This window comes from Pleurodeles waltl, chromosome 4_2, assembly GCF_031143425.1.
Source record: "Pleurodeles waltl isolate 20211129_DDA chromosome 4_2, aPleWal1.hap1.20221129, whole genome shotgun sequence".
NCBI lineage: Eukaryota > Metazoa > Chordata > Amphibia > Caudata > Salamandridae > Pleurodeles > Pleurodeles waltl.
The window spans coordinates 593388678-593409519 of record NC_090443.1 but is presented as its reverse complement, the minus strand read 5'-3'; the positions used below and the strand labels follow the sequence as shown (position 1 = coordinate 593409519).

The 20842-nt window shown below is 42.8% G+C and overlaps 1 protein-coding gene across 2 annotated transcripts in view; it reads left to right on the top strand.

Moving 5' to 3' along the window:
* The window catches only part of DPYD (dihydropyrimidine dehydrogenase), a 3199941-nt gene that overhangs the window by 122901 nt on the left and 3056198 nt on the right, over window positions 1–20842 (top strand). For both annotated transcript variants that reach the window (XM_069232136.1, XM_069232137.1), the window contains exon 2: window positions 5010–5120. In XM_069232136.1, the coding sequence (XP_069088237.1) occupies window positions 5010–5120 (111 nt within the window). The remainder of the gene's footprint in view (window positions 1–5009; window positions 5121–20842) is intronic.

Sequence of the window (20842 nt, the reverse complement as noted above, 5' to 3'; positions counted from 1 at the left end):
GTCTCGCATATTTAAAGCTATACATGTCCTGGGAGTGGAAAACTTCCAAATACTTTTTTTGAGAGTAGCAAGGCTAGCTCTCCAACAGGGAAACAGTGAGTTGCATTATAACAACTAATAATGCTTGATTTCAATTTGGGAGCAGCTAGAAAAAACAATTCAAGGAATTATTGTATTAGTAAACTAAAATCCAACTTAATAGTAAAGTCGGGTTTTATTTGTGAGCCACATTTAGAAATCACACTTTTTCCTGCCTAAGCAAAATGTGCCATTCTGTCAGTGTCCAGTGTACCTGGCTGGTGAATAGCTCCCCTACGTTGAGATATGAATTGCTCCCATACAATGGACAAAGTAGTTGAGTGTAAAGAGGTGGTGTTCTTCCTTGATAAGGATGCTAAGTCCCCTCCATATTTTCACAAATAGAGCCTAACCTCTCAGTGGCAGAAATGGTTCACACCTAGGCCTGTCTCCCTTTTGCCATACTAGTCAGCTTGGAGCCAATCTCAGTGAGAGGGGGTGCTGCCCCAGGACTGGTTTGGAGTGATTACAAGAGAGGGTTTGTCTATTATCATAGCAACACTTTTGGGTGGGAATAGGGTGCTCTGACCTGGGGAAGTAAGTTTTAGCCATGTGGAATTTAGATAGACAGGGGCACTGTGGATAGTTTATAGTAAAACACAAAGGAAATGCTGCACAAATGGAGAGGGTCACCCCTGGGAACTTATACTGCATTGGTTATACTGCATTGGTAGGGACTAGCAAGGAGGTTCTCCTGCCCACAGGCTGGCACTTGGCATAAATGTTTCATTCATGCCCGGTAACCCTTTCAGAATATTCCTGGCCCTGCTGTCTGAACCCTGCAGGAAGACTGGACTGCTTGCCTTTTACCCAGGACCCCAGACGTAACTCTATGGGTCATTTGGCTAACCTCTTGTTTGTGCTACAGGGACACAACAAGCTTCTACAGAGGTTTTCCTTCAACTGCCCAGCTGGATGTTTCCACATGGACCTGCCCTAGGCCTCTGCTGGAGTGGGTTTTCACTGCCAAGTGCTCTCCCCAAATGCCTGGACCCTTGTCTGCTGTCAAGGTGTACTCCTTCTAAAGTTTTCTGAAACCTGGGATAGATAAATGTTTGCCTACCTTTTGCTCTGGGAACTGATGGAGGACTGGGACCCAACTACCAATCTGATAACACAAAGGTGCATCGCTGCTAGGCCAAAGATCCTGGTTGCTCATGATACATTTATGTGTGCATTAGCACGTCTGATCTAGTGGTACTTCATGGAGAAAGTATCCAGCCTTGTATCCAGCCCTCTTCAGCTGTAGTCTGCAGTCTTGCCCCGCTCAAAGAAAAGGCAAGCTCCAAACAAGTGAGGGACCTTCTCTGGGTGAGAAATTCAAATTTCTTCCACTCCAAGCTTTCCCACAAAAAGCCAGTTGATTCACTGAGACCTTATCCAGCGACTGTCTGACCAGGTGGAGCCATCTTTGGCCAAAGCCTGCTGCCTGCCCCGCTGAGAATTTTTGACTTTCATCCCAAAGGTAAAACATTTCACTGGGACAAATTTGGTCCCTGTATCCAATCCACATTTCATTGCAGTCTGCCCCAGCTTTTGATATGATCCAGTTTGTTGTGACCAGATGATCAAAGGTTGCCCCATTTTTGTGCTATTTTTAACCATAACATTTTAAAAATCATTTTTTGTTGTTTAGGTGTCATTGTTATCATTAAAACATCCTCTAATTGTCTAAATTGTTTTGGGATTATTCTTGTTTTGAATTTTCAATCTATTACTGTTTGAGTACTTCTGCATTAATACTTTACAGATTGCATCTAAGCCAAGTCTAACTGCTTGTGTGCCAAGCTAACCAAAGGTTAAGTGCATGTTTATTTAGTGGCTTTTATGGTTCACCCTTGCAAGGACTGCAATTACTTTTAACAATCCTTGCAAAAAATAACACAATTTTTTAACAGTATCCAAAATGCAATGGCTAAATTAGCCTTAGGATGGCCCAGACATGCCTCATCATCCACAGTCCTTCCCAATAACAAAAAGGATTATAGTCAAATCTCTCTGTCTCATACATGGAAACATCCACCAGTCTGGACTGCTCTACTTGAGAAACAAATGCACTAGATATGCCCCTATTCATTCATTGCACACACGAGATCCCTTGTTTTCCTCTATTCTAGATTGAATCAGCCTCGGACTGAGGGAGTACAGCCTTTTCAGTGGTAGCAGCTAAGGGGTGAAATTCTCTACCTAAAACCCTGTGCAAACTGTAAGTTTCTTTGCACTTTTCAAAGGCCTTGAAGACCTGGCTGAAGAAAACGCTAGTTATGTGATGGCCTATATACAGATTTTATGTACTATTGATACCTCTGGCTAATCTTGTATAGGTAATTGTAACCTAATACAATTACGGCGAAATATAACTTCAAAGGGGATCTGCCTTTTCACAAGTAAATGTAAGAGGAGACCTGGAAGAAGTAGCCATTTTCCTCTTTGTGATGTTGGCACCAAACCAGGGGGAAGCTATCCCAAGAACAAGTTTAGAGTGGCCACAAAGGAGGGGGCAACTCATTACCTGGCCACACCTCTGTGCAGGTCCACAGTCTTTGCTCAGGGCGACAATGATTTTACCATTGTGAATTTAGAGAATAAGGTGCACTGTGTGATTGTTTGCAATAGGGCAAACAGGAGCTGCTGCAAAAGTGGTTAGATTTGTCCTGGGGAACCTTTTTAACCCATTGGTTAGGGAAGGGACCAGGACTCACATCCACTCACGAGCAGGTGCCTGGTCATAAATGTGACATCCCAAGGCACCCGCCTCAGAACACTTACTGGAACATTTCAATAAGGAATTAGTTTTTTTTAAATGTAATAAGGAATCCCCAGTGTTATCATATGGGAGGGGTAGCCCTCACAGTAGTGAAAAACTAATTTGGGATATTTTCACTTCTAGGACATGTAAAACTTAAAAGTACATGTCCAACCTTTTAATGACGCAGCACCATGCCCTATTGGCTAACTACTGCCTACCTGTCCTATATGTAATAGAAGAGGTGGTTAAGGCTTGAAAGGGGGGTTTAAATGCCATGACAACATGGCAGTGGGACACTGAACCCATGCTGTAGTGGCAGGTGTGGGACATGTTCTGGAGGGTTACATAAGTGGGTGGCACAATACGTGCTGCAGGCCCACTGACGGCACTTAAATTACAGGCTCTGTAAATATAGTATACCACTCTACAAGAGATTTATAAGTAAATTAAATATATCAATTAAGTATATGCCAATCAAACCATATACACGGGAGTGAGCGCAAGCACTTTAGTGCTGGTTAGCATTAGTAGAGTGCACAGTCTCCTAAGACCAACAAAAGAAAAACTCCAGTAAATATTAGAGGTAAGTAGGCCAAACGTTTGGGGAAAGACCACCCTAAGGCTGACAGATCTAACACTCTTGATTACACTGTAGGTTCATAAAGGGCCATCGACATTGTGGTGACAACTTTGCAGCATCCATGACTTATGATCTGTGTTGGATCTAGGCAACTGGATACTGACTCTACTGGATTCTAGATTGTGGATTCCAGGAGCAGTGACCAGGCATTTGCTGGAAAGCATGACCTTGGTGAGGATGTGTTAGGGCTTTTGTACTGGACTCATTAATCTTGATTTGTATATTAATTGAAGTGGCCTGGCATCCCCAAAAAGTGTTCATATTGCAGCTATCCGTAAGAAGGCTTTAGTCTGTATATGACTTAAAGTATATTATAATTCCTATAATTTTCAATTTTCAGGGTGTTTTCAGGGTTACTGTACAGTACTGAATATGTTCTCAAGAGATATTTATCGGTGTTGAGGAAAAGCACAATATAAGCTTCCAGAAAGGTAGCACACATCTTTTCTCTTGGGATCTGCCATTTTCCCAAGGACTCTGTTGTAGCCATCTCAAGAAGTGTGGCAATGAGTCAATCTAACTTTCTTATCTGTGTTTGAGTATTACAAACAAAAAAGTACTAATCCCTCTGCCCAGCCTGCTTTGTTAGTTTAAGGGCGCTTGCCTTGTTCTTTGCATAATAAGGGGATCAACAGAAGCAATATTTCTCACTTTGACTATGTCTCTATTCCTACAAAACATATTCATGCCTTGCAAAAGCTGGTATTACTGTGAGATTTGCAACGTATGGAGCACTGAAAGCAGCAACCTGAGGTCAGTTATGAAACTGGCTGGCTTAGTGGCAACATGGGCAGTTAATTAAAAAATAACTGAAAATGTATATTTCTATTAATACCCAAAAACTTCTGGAACTATTTATCTCTACCTACATTTTCCCTTTTGTCTTCCCTCTTACATGAATAGTATTTTTTGGGAAGTATATTTTTGCACCGAAGGTTTGTCAAAACAGATTTTACAAATATCTACCTTGCAAAGTTGACTGTGGTTTATCACCATGGGGTTGAACATACAATCTGCCTAGTATACACCTATTTCTGTTCTAATTGTTTTTAGTGTCTACTCTTCTTCAAACCTTACTTAGATTTTCCAGTTTTACATTATTAAATATTTTAATTAAAAATTGTTACTTTATGGTGAATAAAGTGCAAATCAATGTTAACTCAATGAAGAGAATGGTGAAATCAAAGGTGTGGTCTATTGTTAATTTTGTGGCAATGGTGGTTTTGTTAGAAAGGAGACAAAGGGTGAATGTATGGGTTGTGGCAGATTATATTAGTTTTTTGTGCACAAAACCGATAGGCATACTTGTTGATATGTTTCTTTTTCAATATGAATAGAATGATTAAACCTCCTGTCATTTTCATCAATTGATTACTCTTCATTTATGAAGTCCGATATCAGTACAAAGCATTTTCAGAATACTGAACATCACTTTAATTTGCCATAGTTGTGCACTAAATTGGCAGGAAAGTACAATAATGCTATACTTCTCACCCATTCAAACAAAAACCTAATTTAATTTCTTTTTTATGTTCTTCATAGAGCATCCTGGCTTTGAATCCTCGCATACAGACTCATGCAGTGCTACATTCCACCGCAAAGAAAAAGCAGGAGAAAAAACACTGGAAGAGGAACTCGGATAGGAACTGTTCTGTGAGTAAACTGTGGAGACAGACCTTCCATATCACATGCAGTTAGCACTGGGAGAGTTATATCACAAACCATTTTTGAATGGCAATATTTCATTTTCTTTGTCATAGGAAGAGACAGTAACTGGTTCAAACAGACTTTGGGGGTCATTTAACCTTGGCGGCCGGCGGTACACTGCCGGTAACACCACCAACAGGCTGGCAGTGTTCCGCCAGTATATTATAACCGTGCCGCATTAGCCAAGGCCACACCGCCGGCCCCTCTACTTGACCGCCAGGCTTCCGCCAGGAGGTCATAATCCCCAACCGCCAGCCTGTCCATGGCGGTAAACACTGCCATAGAAAGGCTGGCAGTAAGGGGGACTTGGGCACCCCGAATTTCGGGCAGTGAAATGCACGACGGGTGCTGCTGCACCCGCTGCACATCAACATTGCCGCTGGCTTTATTATGAGCTGGCTGAAATGTTGATGTGACTTTTCCGCTGGGCCAACGGATGGAAATGCTGTTTCCGTCTGCTGGCCCAACGGAAATGTCATAATAGAGAGCCACCAATACTGCCAGCACTGGTGGTATTGTGGAGCCCACAGCTTCGGCCGTCTTTTTGCAAGACAACTGAAGTCATAATGAGGGCCTTTAACCTCTTTATTGTCAAAGTAGGTTTATGGAAATGGTAACGTGATAAGAATGCTTGTGCATATTTGGTGTATGAAATTTTGATGTTGTGGTTATGATGCCTTATTATTTTGGGCTAAAAAACATCAGGGAAGAGAGTGGTTCTATGATGGCAACAGAGTCGTCTTGGAGCATTTCTATAAGTATCTAGGGGTTTACCTTGACGCAAGATACTGTTTTGTGAAACAATGAAAAAATGTTGAAACAAATGCTTTGACCCTCCAGGTGATGCTATCAAAATTAGTAAAATCATTATTGGGTGCAAGCCTTTACCCCTTACAAGAAATTATGAGGGCCAAAATTCTTCATTCTTTAATTTATGGTCAAGAAATATTATTAGGTAGAGATAATCTCCTGCTTAATAACCTTGTTGTTTAGATCTACAACCGGGTCTTTTGACTACCAAAACCTTCATCAGAAGCCCAGGATAGGCTTAAATTTGGCCTTTCTGACCTACGGGCTGCATGTGTGCAGGTGCCTTGCTAAATCTGTGCCACAAGTTAGGAAGGGCCAGGCTGGCATCCTGGAGGCATTGCTATGGTTTGAAATTAGCTGCAGTCGACCCAATCAGGCTCATAAATGGTTTTCAGAAGACTGCCAGCAACTTCTTGATGTAAAGGAATCCTAAGTTAGTAACCCCAGTCAATAATATTTTTTTTAAAGTATAAGAATGCATGTTCGCGTTTGGTCATTTCATTCCAATAGGGCATTACTTGCAAAACGCAGTCATGCCTGGGCAATAACAAATGGGTACCAGCCAGCCACACCTGCATCATATCTCTCCTGCACGTATTCTGTACTTTGGAAAGTAAGATTCATGGGCCTCAAGCTAGGTGAGTGGCCATTCTTGAAGCATCTAGCCAGCTGGTGCCACCTAAGTGAGGGGCTGCTGTGGCAGTGAAGAATCATTGGAACATGTTGTCTGAATTTCCCAGTATTGTTAAGTGAACGTAGGATCAGATTAAGGAGGGAGTGGAATAAATTGGGAGTTCGAACATGCCGGCAGGCCTTTATGGTCTCCCTAAACCCCGATAATACTGCCCTAAATATTTCACAGACTAGTTTTGTTTTCATTGCATCCAACCTGTTCAACTGGCTAGGGGTCGGAAAGCTGGGTCTCGCACATTCCACTGAACCATACATCCATTTAGATTGGCCTGATGAAATTTGTCCAGCCACACTGAATTATATTCAAGTTAAACAGTTGAACTTTTCCCTAATTGGACAACTCTATGGGTGCTTGTTGGGTGCTCATTCCTCAGTTCCTAATGCACTACATTACATTAGCACTTTATTAGTCTGTCTTTTAGTCGGTTGAGTTACAACACCTCTGTTATTAATTGTTATTTCTATTGCACTGACACTTTGATGGTTTATCATTCAGTTGGCAACTAGGGCTAACATGCTGCAACTTTAGTCTAAGTAAACCAGGTGTAGTATTGTAATGGCACTTAATCCATTGCTTAATTTTTGTGCTGCTTCCATTGATGTGTTTTTTTAAACTGCACTAGCGTTTTATCTGTTTATTGTCTTGGTGGTAATGATGACTAATATGCTGTTATTTTAGTCTAAGTTAACCACTGTGGGTATAGGTAGGGTATTTGATCCCTTGCTCACTTGTTGTGCTGCTTTCATTGATGGGCACTTAGTTGCTGTGCTCCACTAGCTAAATTATTTGTGAAAATTAATTAGTTAAATAGGCCACATCCAAAACAAAATACAGAACTAACAGTCCCACTAAAACAAAATGATTACGATTTAACTCGCAGGGAATTACTGATAATTCAGTTTTAACATGGGCAATTGTAATTTGTTTTATCAAGTTGTTTTTAACTTGTAAAGGTTTTAAACAACCACAAACACTAAAGGGCTATCTACAGTACCACCACATTATTATTTTAATGCTTGTGTGCCGCATAATTGCACTGTGAAGTTGTTTTGTTGGACTGTGGCAGTGTTATGTTCACCTTTGACTGTTTTGTTGTGCTCTATTATGTCTAAATTGTTGTTATACTGCTTTGTGCTTGTTATTGTGTTATGATCTGTTACCCTAGACATTCCAACAGTATCCTGCCACCTTTTCAGCCAAGGGCAGCACTTTCCCTTAAGGTTTGTGTGACAAACAACCATTTACCACTGAGTAGGTAAAATGTTGCTGCTTGAGCTCTGCAACTGTTTAAGACATGGCTCAGTCCAAAACTGTGACTGAGAACGTCTCAAATAAGCACTTCTAGTGCTCACTTAATGTGATACAGCCATCGGAGCGCTAATTAAAGACTTTGGGCCTGATTACAACTTTGGAGGAGGTGTTAATCCGTCCCAAATGTGACGGATATACCACCAGCCGTATTACGAGTTCCATAGGATATAATGGACTCGTAGTACGGCTGGTGGTATATCCGTCACATTTGGGACGGATTAACACCTTCCTCCAAAGTTGTAATCAGGCCCTTTGTCTCGGCCAAATGTTTATGCTGAACGATGCCATAAACAGCTGAAGCCCTGGAGGAGTGGTATTTTACCACCTTAGACAGTGGTAAGTGGTTGTTTGTCACTGAAAATGTAGAGGTATGCCACACTCTTGAATGTAATTGTAGAGGAATCTGTCATTTTTCTTAAGGTACACAGCATACCATAACACAATAATGTAAAACAAAGCTGCAGAAACACACAACTAAAACATAGAGGGCACAAAACCATAAAAGGAGCACAGCACAAAGCAACAGCACATATAATAGTGCAGCACAAAAATATGGTAAACCTCAATCAAATGCTCATTACCACAAAAAACACAATACAAAAAATATGTACATACTTTTGTGTTAGATATTACCACCTCTAGAAATCTGATTTTATAACATGATGGTAAAAGATTGTTTAGTACTAAACTAATTGCCACTCAAGGCATGTTAATACATTTTCATGGTCTGACCAAATCTTTGAGGGGGCAGCCATTATAAAAACATTACCTCGTCCCAGAGATTGGTAATAGGAGCTAATGTCATGGACTGATTTACCTAATTGATGGTTTTAGTAACGAGCTGCTTAGCGAGATAAAACGTGGATCTAGAAATCAGAAGGCTTATTTTGTAGTTTCAAATTTTTGTGTCTGGCTGCCAGGCCAGACAATAAGCACTTACGGGGTCATTACGATGCCGCCCGCCAAGATCAGACCGCCGGGCGGCCACCAATGCGGCCGCCCTCCCATCGCGGCCATTTGGAGATCCCCGCTGGGCCGGCGGGTGGAAAATTGGTTTCCGCCCGCCGGCCCAGCAGGGATCTCGGCCGCAACACAGGAGCCAGCTCCAAATGGAGCCAGCGGTGTTGCGGCTGTGCGACGGGTGCAGTTGCACCCGTCGCGCTTTTCACTGTCTGCTATGCAGACAGGGAAAAGCTCCATGGGGCCCTGTCAGGGGGCCCCGCGACTCCCCTTTCTGCCAGCCTTTTCCTGGTGGTTCAAACTGCCAGGAAAAGGCTGGCGGAAAGCGTACTCGTAAACCCAGGTGGATTATCACCGCTGGGGCAAATGTGGCGGAATACCGCCGGCCCCGGCGGTGCGACCGCGGCGCTTCCGCCGCGGTCGTAATAGGCCAGCTTCCGTCATTTTAGCCTTGGCGGTCTCGTACCGCCAGGGTCAAAATGACCCCCTTAATCATTAATCGTCCCTGACTTGTATTATTTTACACATCATGCAGGAGCAGCGAGGGTCAACATGGAATAGGAAACTGAGTTAAAAGAAAGTTTGGCAGTATAGTAATCCGTGAAAGGCAAAACAACATGCATGTCTAGGCTTGAAATCACAGTACTTGTTAGAAAATTGAACGGTGTTTTTTTGTTTACGCAAATCACATTATTTTTAAAAAGAACGGTTTATCAGTGCCCCTTTTTAATTGTCATTATTCAACACATCTTATTTTATTCAGTAATTAAACAACAAACTAATACAATGATCAGTGTTTCTAAATATACTACCAAAAAGCCAAGTTTGATCAAGGGACATGATGGCTGCACAGAGTCTGAGTTATTGTAATAATTTGTTTTGTATAGCACTACATAAAAAAAATGTTGCTGGGTGGAAATGGCAGTTTTAAAAGCACACACATAGACTGCAGTGTGATGCATGAGATGTTTTACAGTTCTACTTTGATGTGTGGCACAATATGTGCTTCAGCCCACTAGTAGCATTTAATTTGCAGGCCCTGGATACATGTATTACCATCTACTAAGGGCTTACAAGTAAAGTAAATGTGCCAATCAGGTATAGGAACATTTTACCATGTTTTAGGGAGGGAGCAAGTGCAATTCAACACTGGTCAACAGTACTAACATGAGTAGAGTCCTAATGCCAACAAAAATGATTTTAGGGCAATTTTTTTATATTACCAAGGGGTGATCAGCTCCAGGTAGTTGTATTTAGAACCATGCTGCCATAAAAAAAGCATTTTTTGTTTTCTTAATAACTTGGATTTCTTTCACCTCATCGCCTGAGTGGATAGCTTCAGGAGCATCCATCAAGAGGAGAACAAGAAAAGGGGGGGGGGTTGTAAGGAAATGCCTCCTTGGCATGGTTACCCCCTGACTTTTTGCCTTTGCTGATGCTATGTTTTGAATTGAAAGTGTGCTGAGGCCTGCTAACCAGGCCCCAGCACCAGTGTTCTTTCCCTAACCTGTACTTATTGTTCCACAATTGGCACACCCTGGCATCCAGGTAAGTCCCTTGTAACTGGTAACCCTGGTACCAAGGGCCCTGATGCCAGGAAAGGTCTCTAAGGGCTGCAGCATATCTTATGCCACCCTGGGGACCCCTCACTCAGCACAGACACACTGCTTGCCAGCTTGTGTGTGCTGGTGAGAACAAAACGAGTAAGTCGACATGGCACTCCCCTCAGGGTGCCATGCCAACCTCACACTGCCTATGCAGTATAGATAAGTCACCCCTCTAGTAGGCCTTACAGCCCTAAGGCAGGGTGCACTATACCATAGGTGAGGGCACCAGTGCATGAGCACTGTGCCCCTACAGTGTATAAGCCAAACCTTAGACATTGTAAGTGCAGGGTAGCCATAAGAGTATATGGTCTGGGAGTCTGTCAAACACGGACTCCACAGCACCATAATGGCTGCACTGAAAACTGAGAAGTTTGGTATCAAACTTCTCAGCACAATAAATGCACACTGATGCCAGTGTACATTTTATTGTAAAATACACCCCAGAGGGCACCTTAGAGGTGCCCCCTGAAACCTAATCCAACTACCCGTGTAGGCTGACTGGTTCTAGCAGCCTGCCACACTCGAGACATGTTGCTGGCCACATGGGGAGAGTGCCTTTGTCACTCTGTGGCCTGTAACAAAGCCTGCACTGGGTGGAGATGCCAACACCTCCCCCAGGCAGGAGCTGTAACACCTGGCGGTGAGCCTCAAAGGCTTACCCCCTTTGTTCCAGCACCACAGGGCACTCCAGCTAGTGGAGTTGCCCGCCCCCTCTGGTCATGGCCCAACTTTTGGCGGCAAGGCCGGAGGAGATAATGAGAATAACAAGGAGGAGTCACTGGCCAGTCAGGACATCCCCTAAGGTGTCCTGAGCTGAAGTGACTCTAACTTTTAGAAATCCTCCATCTTGCAGATGGAGGATTCCCCCAATAGGGATAGGAATGTGACCCCCTCCCCTTGGGAGGAGGCACAAAGAGGGTGTACCCACCCTCAGGGCTAGTAGCCATTGGCTACTAACCCCCCAGACCTAAACACGCCCTTAAATTTTGTATTTAAGGGCTTCCCTGAACCTAAGAATTTAGATTCCTGCAACTTACCGAAGAAGAAGACTGCTGAGCTGAAAACCCCTGCAGAGGAAGAAAGAAGACACCAACTGCTTTGGCCCCAGTCCTACCGGCCTGTCTCCTGCCTTCTAAAGAACCCTGCTCCAGCGACGCTTTCTCCAGGACCAGCGACCTCTGAATCCTCAGAGGACTGCCCTGCTTCAAGAGGAACAAGAAACTCCTGAGGACAGCGGACCTGTTCCAAAAAGACTGCAACTTTGTTACAGAGGAGCAGATTTAAAGACCCCTGCAATCCCCGCAAGAAGCGTGAGACTTGCAACACTGCACCCGGCAACCCCGACTCGACTGGTGGAGAAACAACACCTCAGGGAGGACCCTCCGGCGACTCCGAGACAGTGAGTAACCAAAGTTGTCCCCCCTGAGCCCCCACAGCGACGCCTGCAGAGGGAATCCCGAGGCTCCCCCTGACCGCGACTGCCTGACTCTAAAATCCCGACGGCTGGAAAAGACCCTGCACCCGCAGGCCCCAGCACCTGAAGGATCGGAACTTCAGTGCAGGAGTGACCCCCAGGAGGCCCTCTCCCTTGCCTAGGTGGTGGCTACCCCGAGGAGCCCCCCCCCCCTTGCCCGCCTGCACCGCTGAAGAGACCCCTTGGTCTCCCATTGACTCCCATTGGAAACCCGACGCTAGTTTGCACACTGCACCCGGCCGCCCCCGAGCTGCTGAGGGTGTACTTTTTGTGTGGACTTGTGTCCCCTCCGGTGCCCTACAAACCCCCCCTGGTCTGCCCTCCGAAGACGCGGGTACTTACCTGCTGGCAGACTGGAACCGGGGCACCCCCTTCTCTCCATTGAAGCATATGCGTTTTGGGCACCACTTTGAACTCTGCACCTGACCGGCCCTGAGCTGCTGGTGTGGTGACTTTGGGGTTGCTCTGAACCCCCAACGGTGGGCTACCTTGGACCCCAATCTTAACCCCGTAGGTGGTTTACTTACCTGCAAAAACTAACATTACTTTACCTCCCCCAGGAACTGTGAAAATTGCAGTGTGTCCACTTTTAAAACAGCTTATTGTGTTTTATGTAAAAAGTATATATGCTACTGTGATTATTCAAAGTTCCTAAAGTACTTACCTGCAATACCTTTCAAATGAGATATTACATGTAGAATTTGAACCTGTGGTTCTTAAAATAAACTAAGAAAATATATTTTTCTATAACAAAACCTATTGGCTGGATTTGTCTCTGAGTGTGTGTTCCTCATTTATTGCCTGTGTATGTACAACAAATGCTTAAAACTACTCCTTTGATAAGCCTACTGCTCGACCACACTACCACAAAATAGAGCATTAGTATTATCTCTTTTTGCCACTATCTTACCTCTAAGGGGAACCCTTGGACTCTGTGCATACTATTCCTTACTTTGAAATAGTACATACAGAGCCAACTTCCTACAGGGGTCAAACGTGTTTTCTTGATAACTTGGAGCCATTTGATGTATCTTCACAAAACTTTCCCAAAAAATGTTCCTTCACCTCAGTTTCTAAGTGGATAGTTTTGGGGCATCCATCAAGGGCGGGGCAAAGGAGGGAGGTGGAACGAGTTTTGAGAAATGGGCCCCCCTGCAGGGAGCCAGTGGGACCATGGGAGCCTCTTATCAAAAGAAAAACCTAGTTTGTGTCCTGGGTGAGACCAGGACACCTTGAAGGTTTGTTAAAAAAAAAGATAAAATGTGGATAATAAATGAGTGGGCACAGCTGCCCATTTATTATTCACTGCTCTTTCAAGGAACACCTCATAATGCCCTGCTAGGGCTATTCATATGTTTTTTGATTTTGGTGATGTCACTCGACGGGGTGGAGGCTCCACCAACATTAATGTTCTGGGGGGCTGCAGGCAGTTCTTCACAATGCTCTGACTGTAATGTACTTGTCATATGGCAAACTGGACATCTACTAAGTTCTGACTGAGGACGAACATGGCAAGCAGGACACATTTCACCCATATATGCAGTGCTGGATGCAGATTTTTCTGTGAGGTATTGTGCATTTGTAAAATGAAATATCCAGAGACTATATAGCCATGAATCAGGAGCAGTCAGGGCTGATCCAATAGTTTAACCTAGTTGAAAGTTAAAATGTTCAGCTTCTTGCAGAATGCAATCATTTTAGAGATGTCACAGATGTGTATGGGCATGTCCTTCCGCTCTTTCTGAGCTAATTAGGCTCTGGTGCTACATATGCATGGGATGTGTGTAAGAGCCTGGTTGAGAAAAAGTGTCTGGAAGGTTTCTAAAATCTGAGGCGGTTTTGAGATATGCTGGACCCGTGCTTTGTAAGGCTTTGAATTTCTGTTTCAGGAGTATGAAAACAGCTGTAGATGGGGAACCAGTGAAGCTGTTTGAAGTGCATGGTGTGTGCATGGTGAGAGGTTGAAGGAGGAGCACTGCTTGTTGTGTTCTGTATGGCTTGGAGTCATTTGCTTAGTTGAGTGAGTGACTAGTTCAGTATCTGGTGACTGTGGCACTGATAAGGTTGAGTTCATTGGTGAAGATGAAGCCATGGCATGTGTATCTGTATTACCTTGAATATGTGCTTTATTCCTATGTGATATCCCTCAAAAAGCACACCTAGCCTAAGCTTTTCCTACCTGTTCATGTCTCTGCCCCTTCAAAGTCCTGTATACTTGCCAAGTGAGACTTAAATAATTCCTTGTATTTCTAGCTACTAGAAGCTCAAGAAAATGTGTCTTTCATGCATCTTCATTGCACTCACTGTGCCAAAACAAACTCCTTCCAGGTCATGTTTGCATGTTGGGAGTCTCCAAGACTGCCATGCAAGGCACACAGGCCCTCATTCTAACTTTGGCGGGCGGCAGTAGCCACCAGCCAGACGGGAACCGCCAATCGGCTGCCATGCGGCCAAAAGACCGCTGCCGGCATTCCAACATTCCCGCTGGGCCGGCGGGAATGAGGCCGCAACACAGAAGCCGGCTCCGAATGGAGCCGGCGGTGTTGCGGCCGTGCGACGGGTGCAGTTGCACCCGTCGCGCTTTTCACTGTCTGCTAGGCAGACAGTGAAAAGCTGGCCGGGGCCCTGTTAGGGGACCCCTGCACTGCCCATGCCAGTGGCATGGGCAGTGCAGGGGCCCCCTAACAGGGCCCCAAGACACCCCTTACCGCCAGCCTCTTCCTGGCGGTGAAAACCGCCAGAAACAGGCTGGCGGTAAGGGGGTCAGAATCCCCAGGGCAGCGCTGCTTGCAGCGCTGCCCTGGCGGATTCGCCCAGCCGGGGCAAAAACGGCAGGAAACCGCCGGCCCCGGTTTTCCGACCGCGGCTTTACCACCGCGGTCAGAATGGGCTTGGAAGCACCGCCAGCCTGTTGGCGGTGACCCCCACAGTCCTCAAACTGAGTAAGCATGTGTACCTTTGAAACTAAGACTGCTGGAGAGTGCTGCTTAAGTTCCATAAAGAACAATCATTTGGTAAGCTAAAAGGCTGGCAGTGATCACCAGACATATTTGCCAGAGCTTGTTTTATCATGGCTTATGCAAACTGCTTTGTTGGGGGGTGCCCAACTCACATTTCAAAAACAATTATATGCCCCCGGGGGGTTAGCCCTTATGTCAGAATGGCCAACCCCCATACACTATACTGCTTTTTTTTTCCCTTCAAAGTGGTATATGGCCCAAACTCAACCAGAAGGTATTAGTGAGCTTTACATGATAACCACTTACATTACACAAAGTCATGTTCATATTTTTGGGAATGGAGATGTTTGTTTTTTTTCACCCGGGTTGAGGGCGAGTGTGCAATCACACCACCCAGGGGACAGCAAACATCTTCAAAGCCAAAAAAAATATGCCCCCAATGGTCGACCCATATGCAAAAAGGAATGACCCCATGGTTTATTTATTTTTTCATATGATGCAAACTCAATTCAACAGTATTGGAATACTTTAAATGACAATTTGGGTCATACTGCCCTATAAGGTAATCAGGCAGTGCCCGATGGACTGGTCTAGCAGGTCAATGTGTGGGCTGGTTTGTTAGCTGATTATCAGCTTGTTTTATGTCCTGATGGGCCATGTTCTTATATTGATTTCACTTATATTGCTACAACCGCTGTAGCAAACTGAAATGCATGCATTTTCCGATACTCTGCAAAACACCTATGCAGCGCATCTCTACAAGTACAAAACTAGTTGATATGTAAATAAAGGCAATTTTTTTAGCTATTTAGTTGCTAATGGTGGCCACTTTTATTTTGGTGCCCAGGCCTGTTTATGTGCCATCAGTCTTTTTTTTCCGGTCATGGAAATGTTTGCTATACCCAGGGGTGGGTGAGGCAGAATTATGCCCCCCACGGGATAGCAACACATTTCCATAGCCAAATAAATGCCCTACGGGGTTTGCCCATTTGCATTAAGGGCCAAACGCCCCCACTCACTAGTCTATTGTTGTAATAGAGGTTTGGTATCCCCCAAAGGAAAGCAATCCTCTTTCACAAATAAATATGCCCCCAGTGAGGTGGGGAATCAGCCCTTGTGCTACAGGGATAACCCCCAAAGACAAATTCCTGGTGTCTAGTGGTATTTCTGCTCATGAATCACAGCCCAACAACGATCGATGAGCGGGCATAGGTTTATGAAAGGCACTGATGGAAAGTGAAGCCTCTGCCCTTTACAACAATACCAAACACAAACATGGGGAGGCATCCTGGGGAGATAAAAAACCCACTAGATGCTGAAGTAGTTCTCCTACCTGCTTTTCCTCTGCTTTGGTGGGGGATTATTATGTCTGTGCACTTCATGGCATGGTGATGTCACAAATGGGTATAGCAAAAGGGATTCCACTTCAACCTTACCCTTCACCAATATTCCAGGAAGCCTCCTGTGCAAGTGCTGAAGATTTTCCTTGAAAGTGATCCCCACTGTCTTCCAATGGCTCACAGATGCACTGGGGAAGGAATGCAGCTGCCAATTGCACTAAATGGCTTAATGTGTTGGTATTGGGGTTTGGTTTCTTCGGAGCCACAAGAGACTTGGGGAGGGGAGCCACATGTCCCCTAATAACATATTTGTTTACCCTGGGGGGGGGCTAGGGTCCCTTCAGCCAGTTGTGGTTGTAGGAGGGGGTTTACGCAACCCTCTCCTCTGGTGGGGTTAGGTGTTTCCAGAGGTTGGATGCAGGAGCTAGCCACAGGCCATGCTGTGCAGCTGATTCCCCCTGCTGCACAGCCAAACCCCATGCCCGGTAGCGATTGGCTTTATGCATATTAATAAAATATTACTTTGTGTTAAAGAACCCATAAATTTGCTGAAAAAAACTAAGTTTCAAATGACATTATAGTAAGGTGTGATAAAAAGATCTGATTTTGTTTAACAAAAAGATAGAAATTCACTGAATAAAGCTACGGTCAAAGTGATGTTATAGTTAGGGGAATATGCCCGTGGCAACATAACATTCTGAACTCAAAAAAGCACAGAACTACACTAGTTATAGTTTTCAGAGCTAACTGTAACTCATGCCCTCGCTGTGCACTGCTAATTAATTAACATACATATTACGGCACTCATGACATCTTTGATAACATCATTGATAAAGTAACTGTACGATCTGCAGTAAAATTATTGATCACATACCTGTGCATGGCGAGGGCGGAAGTCGTAGTTACCTTCGGGCACGAGTTATAGTTACTTGAGATAGCTCTAACTATAACTGGTGAATTTCAATGGTTTCTTATGTTTAAAATGTGAGCCTAACTATACCATCCCTGTAACCTTTGGTTTTCTAAGTGAAGTTCTATGAGTTTTTTTTTATTCCATTTACTAACTATAATGTCCCTGTAACCTTTGTTTTTTTGAGTGACTATATATAGTGGCTGTGTGTGTGTGTGTGTGTGTGTGTGTGTGTGTATACATATATATTTGCATCTTGCAGGATTTTACAGATCTTACAATCTTCATCTATTGGATTGTTACTGTGTCATTATTCACAAGTTTCTTCCACCCACTTTGCACTTATAGCACTTATATACCATGCACCATGGAGCAGTGAGTCAGCCCACTTCAGCCATTGTTTAACTACTTCGCTGTGAGTGACAGCATTCCTCCCTTTCACAAAGATCACAACTACACACAAAGTAGTTCCCTTAAGTGCTTAGGCATATTATGGCAATATGCGTGGTTTTTTTAGACCAAAAATACTTTTGCATTTTGCTTTGTTGAGATTATAGTAGCTTCCTTAACAAGAACGCTTGTGAAAAACAAACGAGCATTGACAAAGCTAAAAGGCTGGTGGCCCACATCAAACCGTTCCGCTTTGTCAGAGCTTGTTTATTACATGTTTATTACATGGAAGCCTGACATTATAAGCTTTAAATACCACTGCTTGGACTGAGTCGAGCAGTTGGACCTGTCATTTACTATATGGGTTAGAAAATCTGAGGACAAGCTGAGATTCTTTGCAAATGTTAATGCATGTTCCTTTTCTACATATTCTTCATAAGCAAAAACAATAATTTGCTGCCATTTGTTTCTTTTTTTGTTATACTTTGTTCTAAAATATGTCTTGGCCCATCACTGGAAGCGTGCTTTAAACCGAACCCACAAACCAAGTTTAAAACAACATAATTGCTGATTCTTACTTCAAACTAGGGGTTAAATTCTGGACATTTCAGAAATTGCCCATTAAAAACCACATTCTCCCTTTTTTTATAATTCTGAGCTGCTATCCTCCTTTGTGAATTTTTGCGCAATCATGGCATGAGTCAGATTTATTCTACTCTTTAGGTCCCCTGGCAGATATCATCACAAAAGCAGTTAGTGTGCACTGTTTTTTCAGTTTTAGGAAAAAGTATATTTTGCCCTTTTCAATGATCGATTCATAAAATATACCCATGATTCAGATCTTCCATTAACTTGCGCTCAGTCTCTCTAAATATTGAATATGGTATTTGTCAGGATAGTTAGAGTTGTCCATGCCAGAATCCACGAGTATGTTCCCTCAAAGTGATTATTGGTGTATTATACTTACTTTCTACATCTAAATCTACAATTGGTATTGTTTATCCTACATCTGATATATAAACTTTTAAACATCTAAACTTGCACAATTTGCATTTTGTTTGTAAGTCTGAAAATGTATGATCTCGTCTTAACTTTCATGATGATTTTAGAATGCTCTTCAGTGTGCTGCTCCCAGTGGTAGTGGAAAGAAAAATCCCCGTTTTGAGCAATAAGCATTTCCTCTCTGAGAATTGTCTATGGGTGTCTTAAAGACATACCAAGTCTATTTTGATGGATGTGCTAGACATTTATATATTCAATCACTGAGCCGTTCCTAGGAGACAACTGATAAGATCCTTCCTGAATGTAGTGAGTTCCTAGGAATGGACCGGGCAGACCTGTATGTTCAAACAATGGCAATGTTTCTTCTAAAGGTTTCCTAAATTTCAGGAGAAGAAGGTGGTGGTGGCTGTCACCTTAAAGGAAACTGACAGGCTTCCGATCACTTGCAAAGATAAATCCTATATTTGTACAACAGTAGATGAATCGGACAAGAAACTATTTATTGTACTTATGCAACGCTTACTACCCCTGACAAGGCATCATAGCACTTTTTGGTGAGTAGCACGCTACTCCGGAACCCAAAAGGGTTAGTGGTGGATTAGTATAGGGAAATATGAATACAGCATTAATATTAGTATAGTTAGGTATGATGTCATTTGAGTGGAGGACATGTGAGTCTGTTAGTTGGATTGAATAGAATAATGGAGGGACAGAGGATGGAAGAATCCAGAAGTATCAATTGGGAGATCATCGTAGTAAGATGAGGTTTGGCATGAGTAAAGGAGAGGTGGAGGAGGGAAGAGTCTGTAGAATAAAATTGGGGAAACCATAGTAGGAAAATGGGGTTTGGGATGAGTTAAAGGAGAGATAAATAAGAGAGAATTTAGTAATGTTGTTTGGGAGACCATAGAGGTAAACTGAGGTGAGCCAGGAAAGGTAGAGGAGGGAAGAGGCTAGGAAGGGTATTTTGGAGATCATAGTAGTAGAATGGGTTTGGGATGAGTCAGACACTGGAGATAGATGATAAATTGAAGAGATAAAAGGTAATGGTGACACATACTGATGCTTTCAAGAGAAAATTATTTTCCTCTTTTACAGTAGGACTAAAGTAATAAATATATAGATAGATAGTGACATAGTAAGGGAATATATGTGTAAGGAATATAATATATTGAGATTTAAGTTGTAGCGTATAAATTCAGACTTTCAGGAGTTGCAGTATATGAAGTTAATTTATTTGTTTTCTTTTACAACATTGTTTTATCTTTCCCCAATATTTCAGCAGTGAAATGCTTGTAGGTAAATAGTTAAACTAATATTTATCTATTGTGATAGATAAAATAAAAACAGAGACTCTTAAGTAGCTAATCAAACAACGTATTTAAGCATGGAATAATATACACAAATACAGGAAGGATCTTTGAGTGCGCATGTTTGTCTGTTTTCAGGCGTTTTTCATAGACTTGCATATATATATATATATATATATATATATATATATATATATATATATATATATATATAGTCCAAAGCAGATGGAACAATATCCACCAAAACGGCTGCACTGATCCCTCGGCCGTCTTTTTGAGGACAAAAGAAATGTTCGTAAGTAGAATTTCACCAATTTTATTCCATTAAATTAATTCACAGTTTCCTGCACAGAATGTCAACGCGTTTCGGCAAACGCCTTCTACAGGACAAACTTGGCCGTAAAAAAAACGGCATCTTATATACATAGTTAAAACACCATCATTTGTTTCCATGCTGTGCTTGTGCAAACTACTGGTGCGGCCATCTTTTAACATGCAAATACTTTTAATTACTTTTAAATATTTATAAATAAACCTGCATTAACAGGGCAAAACACTGTCTCAACATTAAAGAACACATGTTGTTATTTATGATTTTGACATAATGAGGCGAATGATCATTATAAACACCTTCATTTGTTATAATGAATGTCAGCGGTAAACAGGAACAAAAGATATAGAGTTACAGTCAGCTTCAATTAATTTAAATTACAATCCAACTCAATAAACAAAGCCCCCAGCACACCAACATGTCTTCATTAACTTAACGCCCTTATATATTAGATATATTTAAAGATTCTTATTGTATATTATGTTTTTATATTTTTAATAAATCGTAACAATCAATGTTAAATAAATAGATTTTAAATATACATAAAAATCATTCTTAAATATAATTGT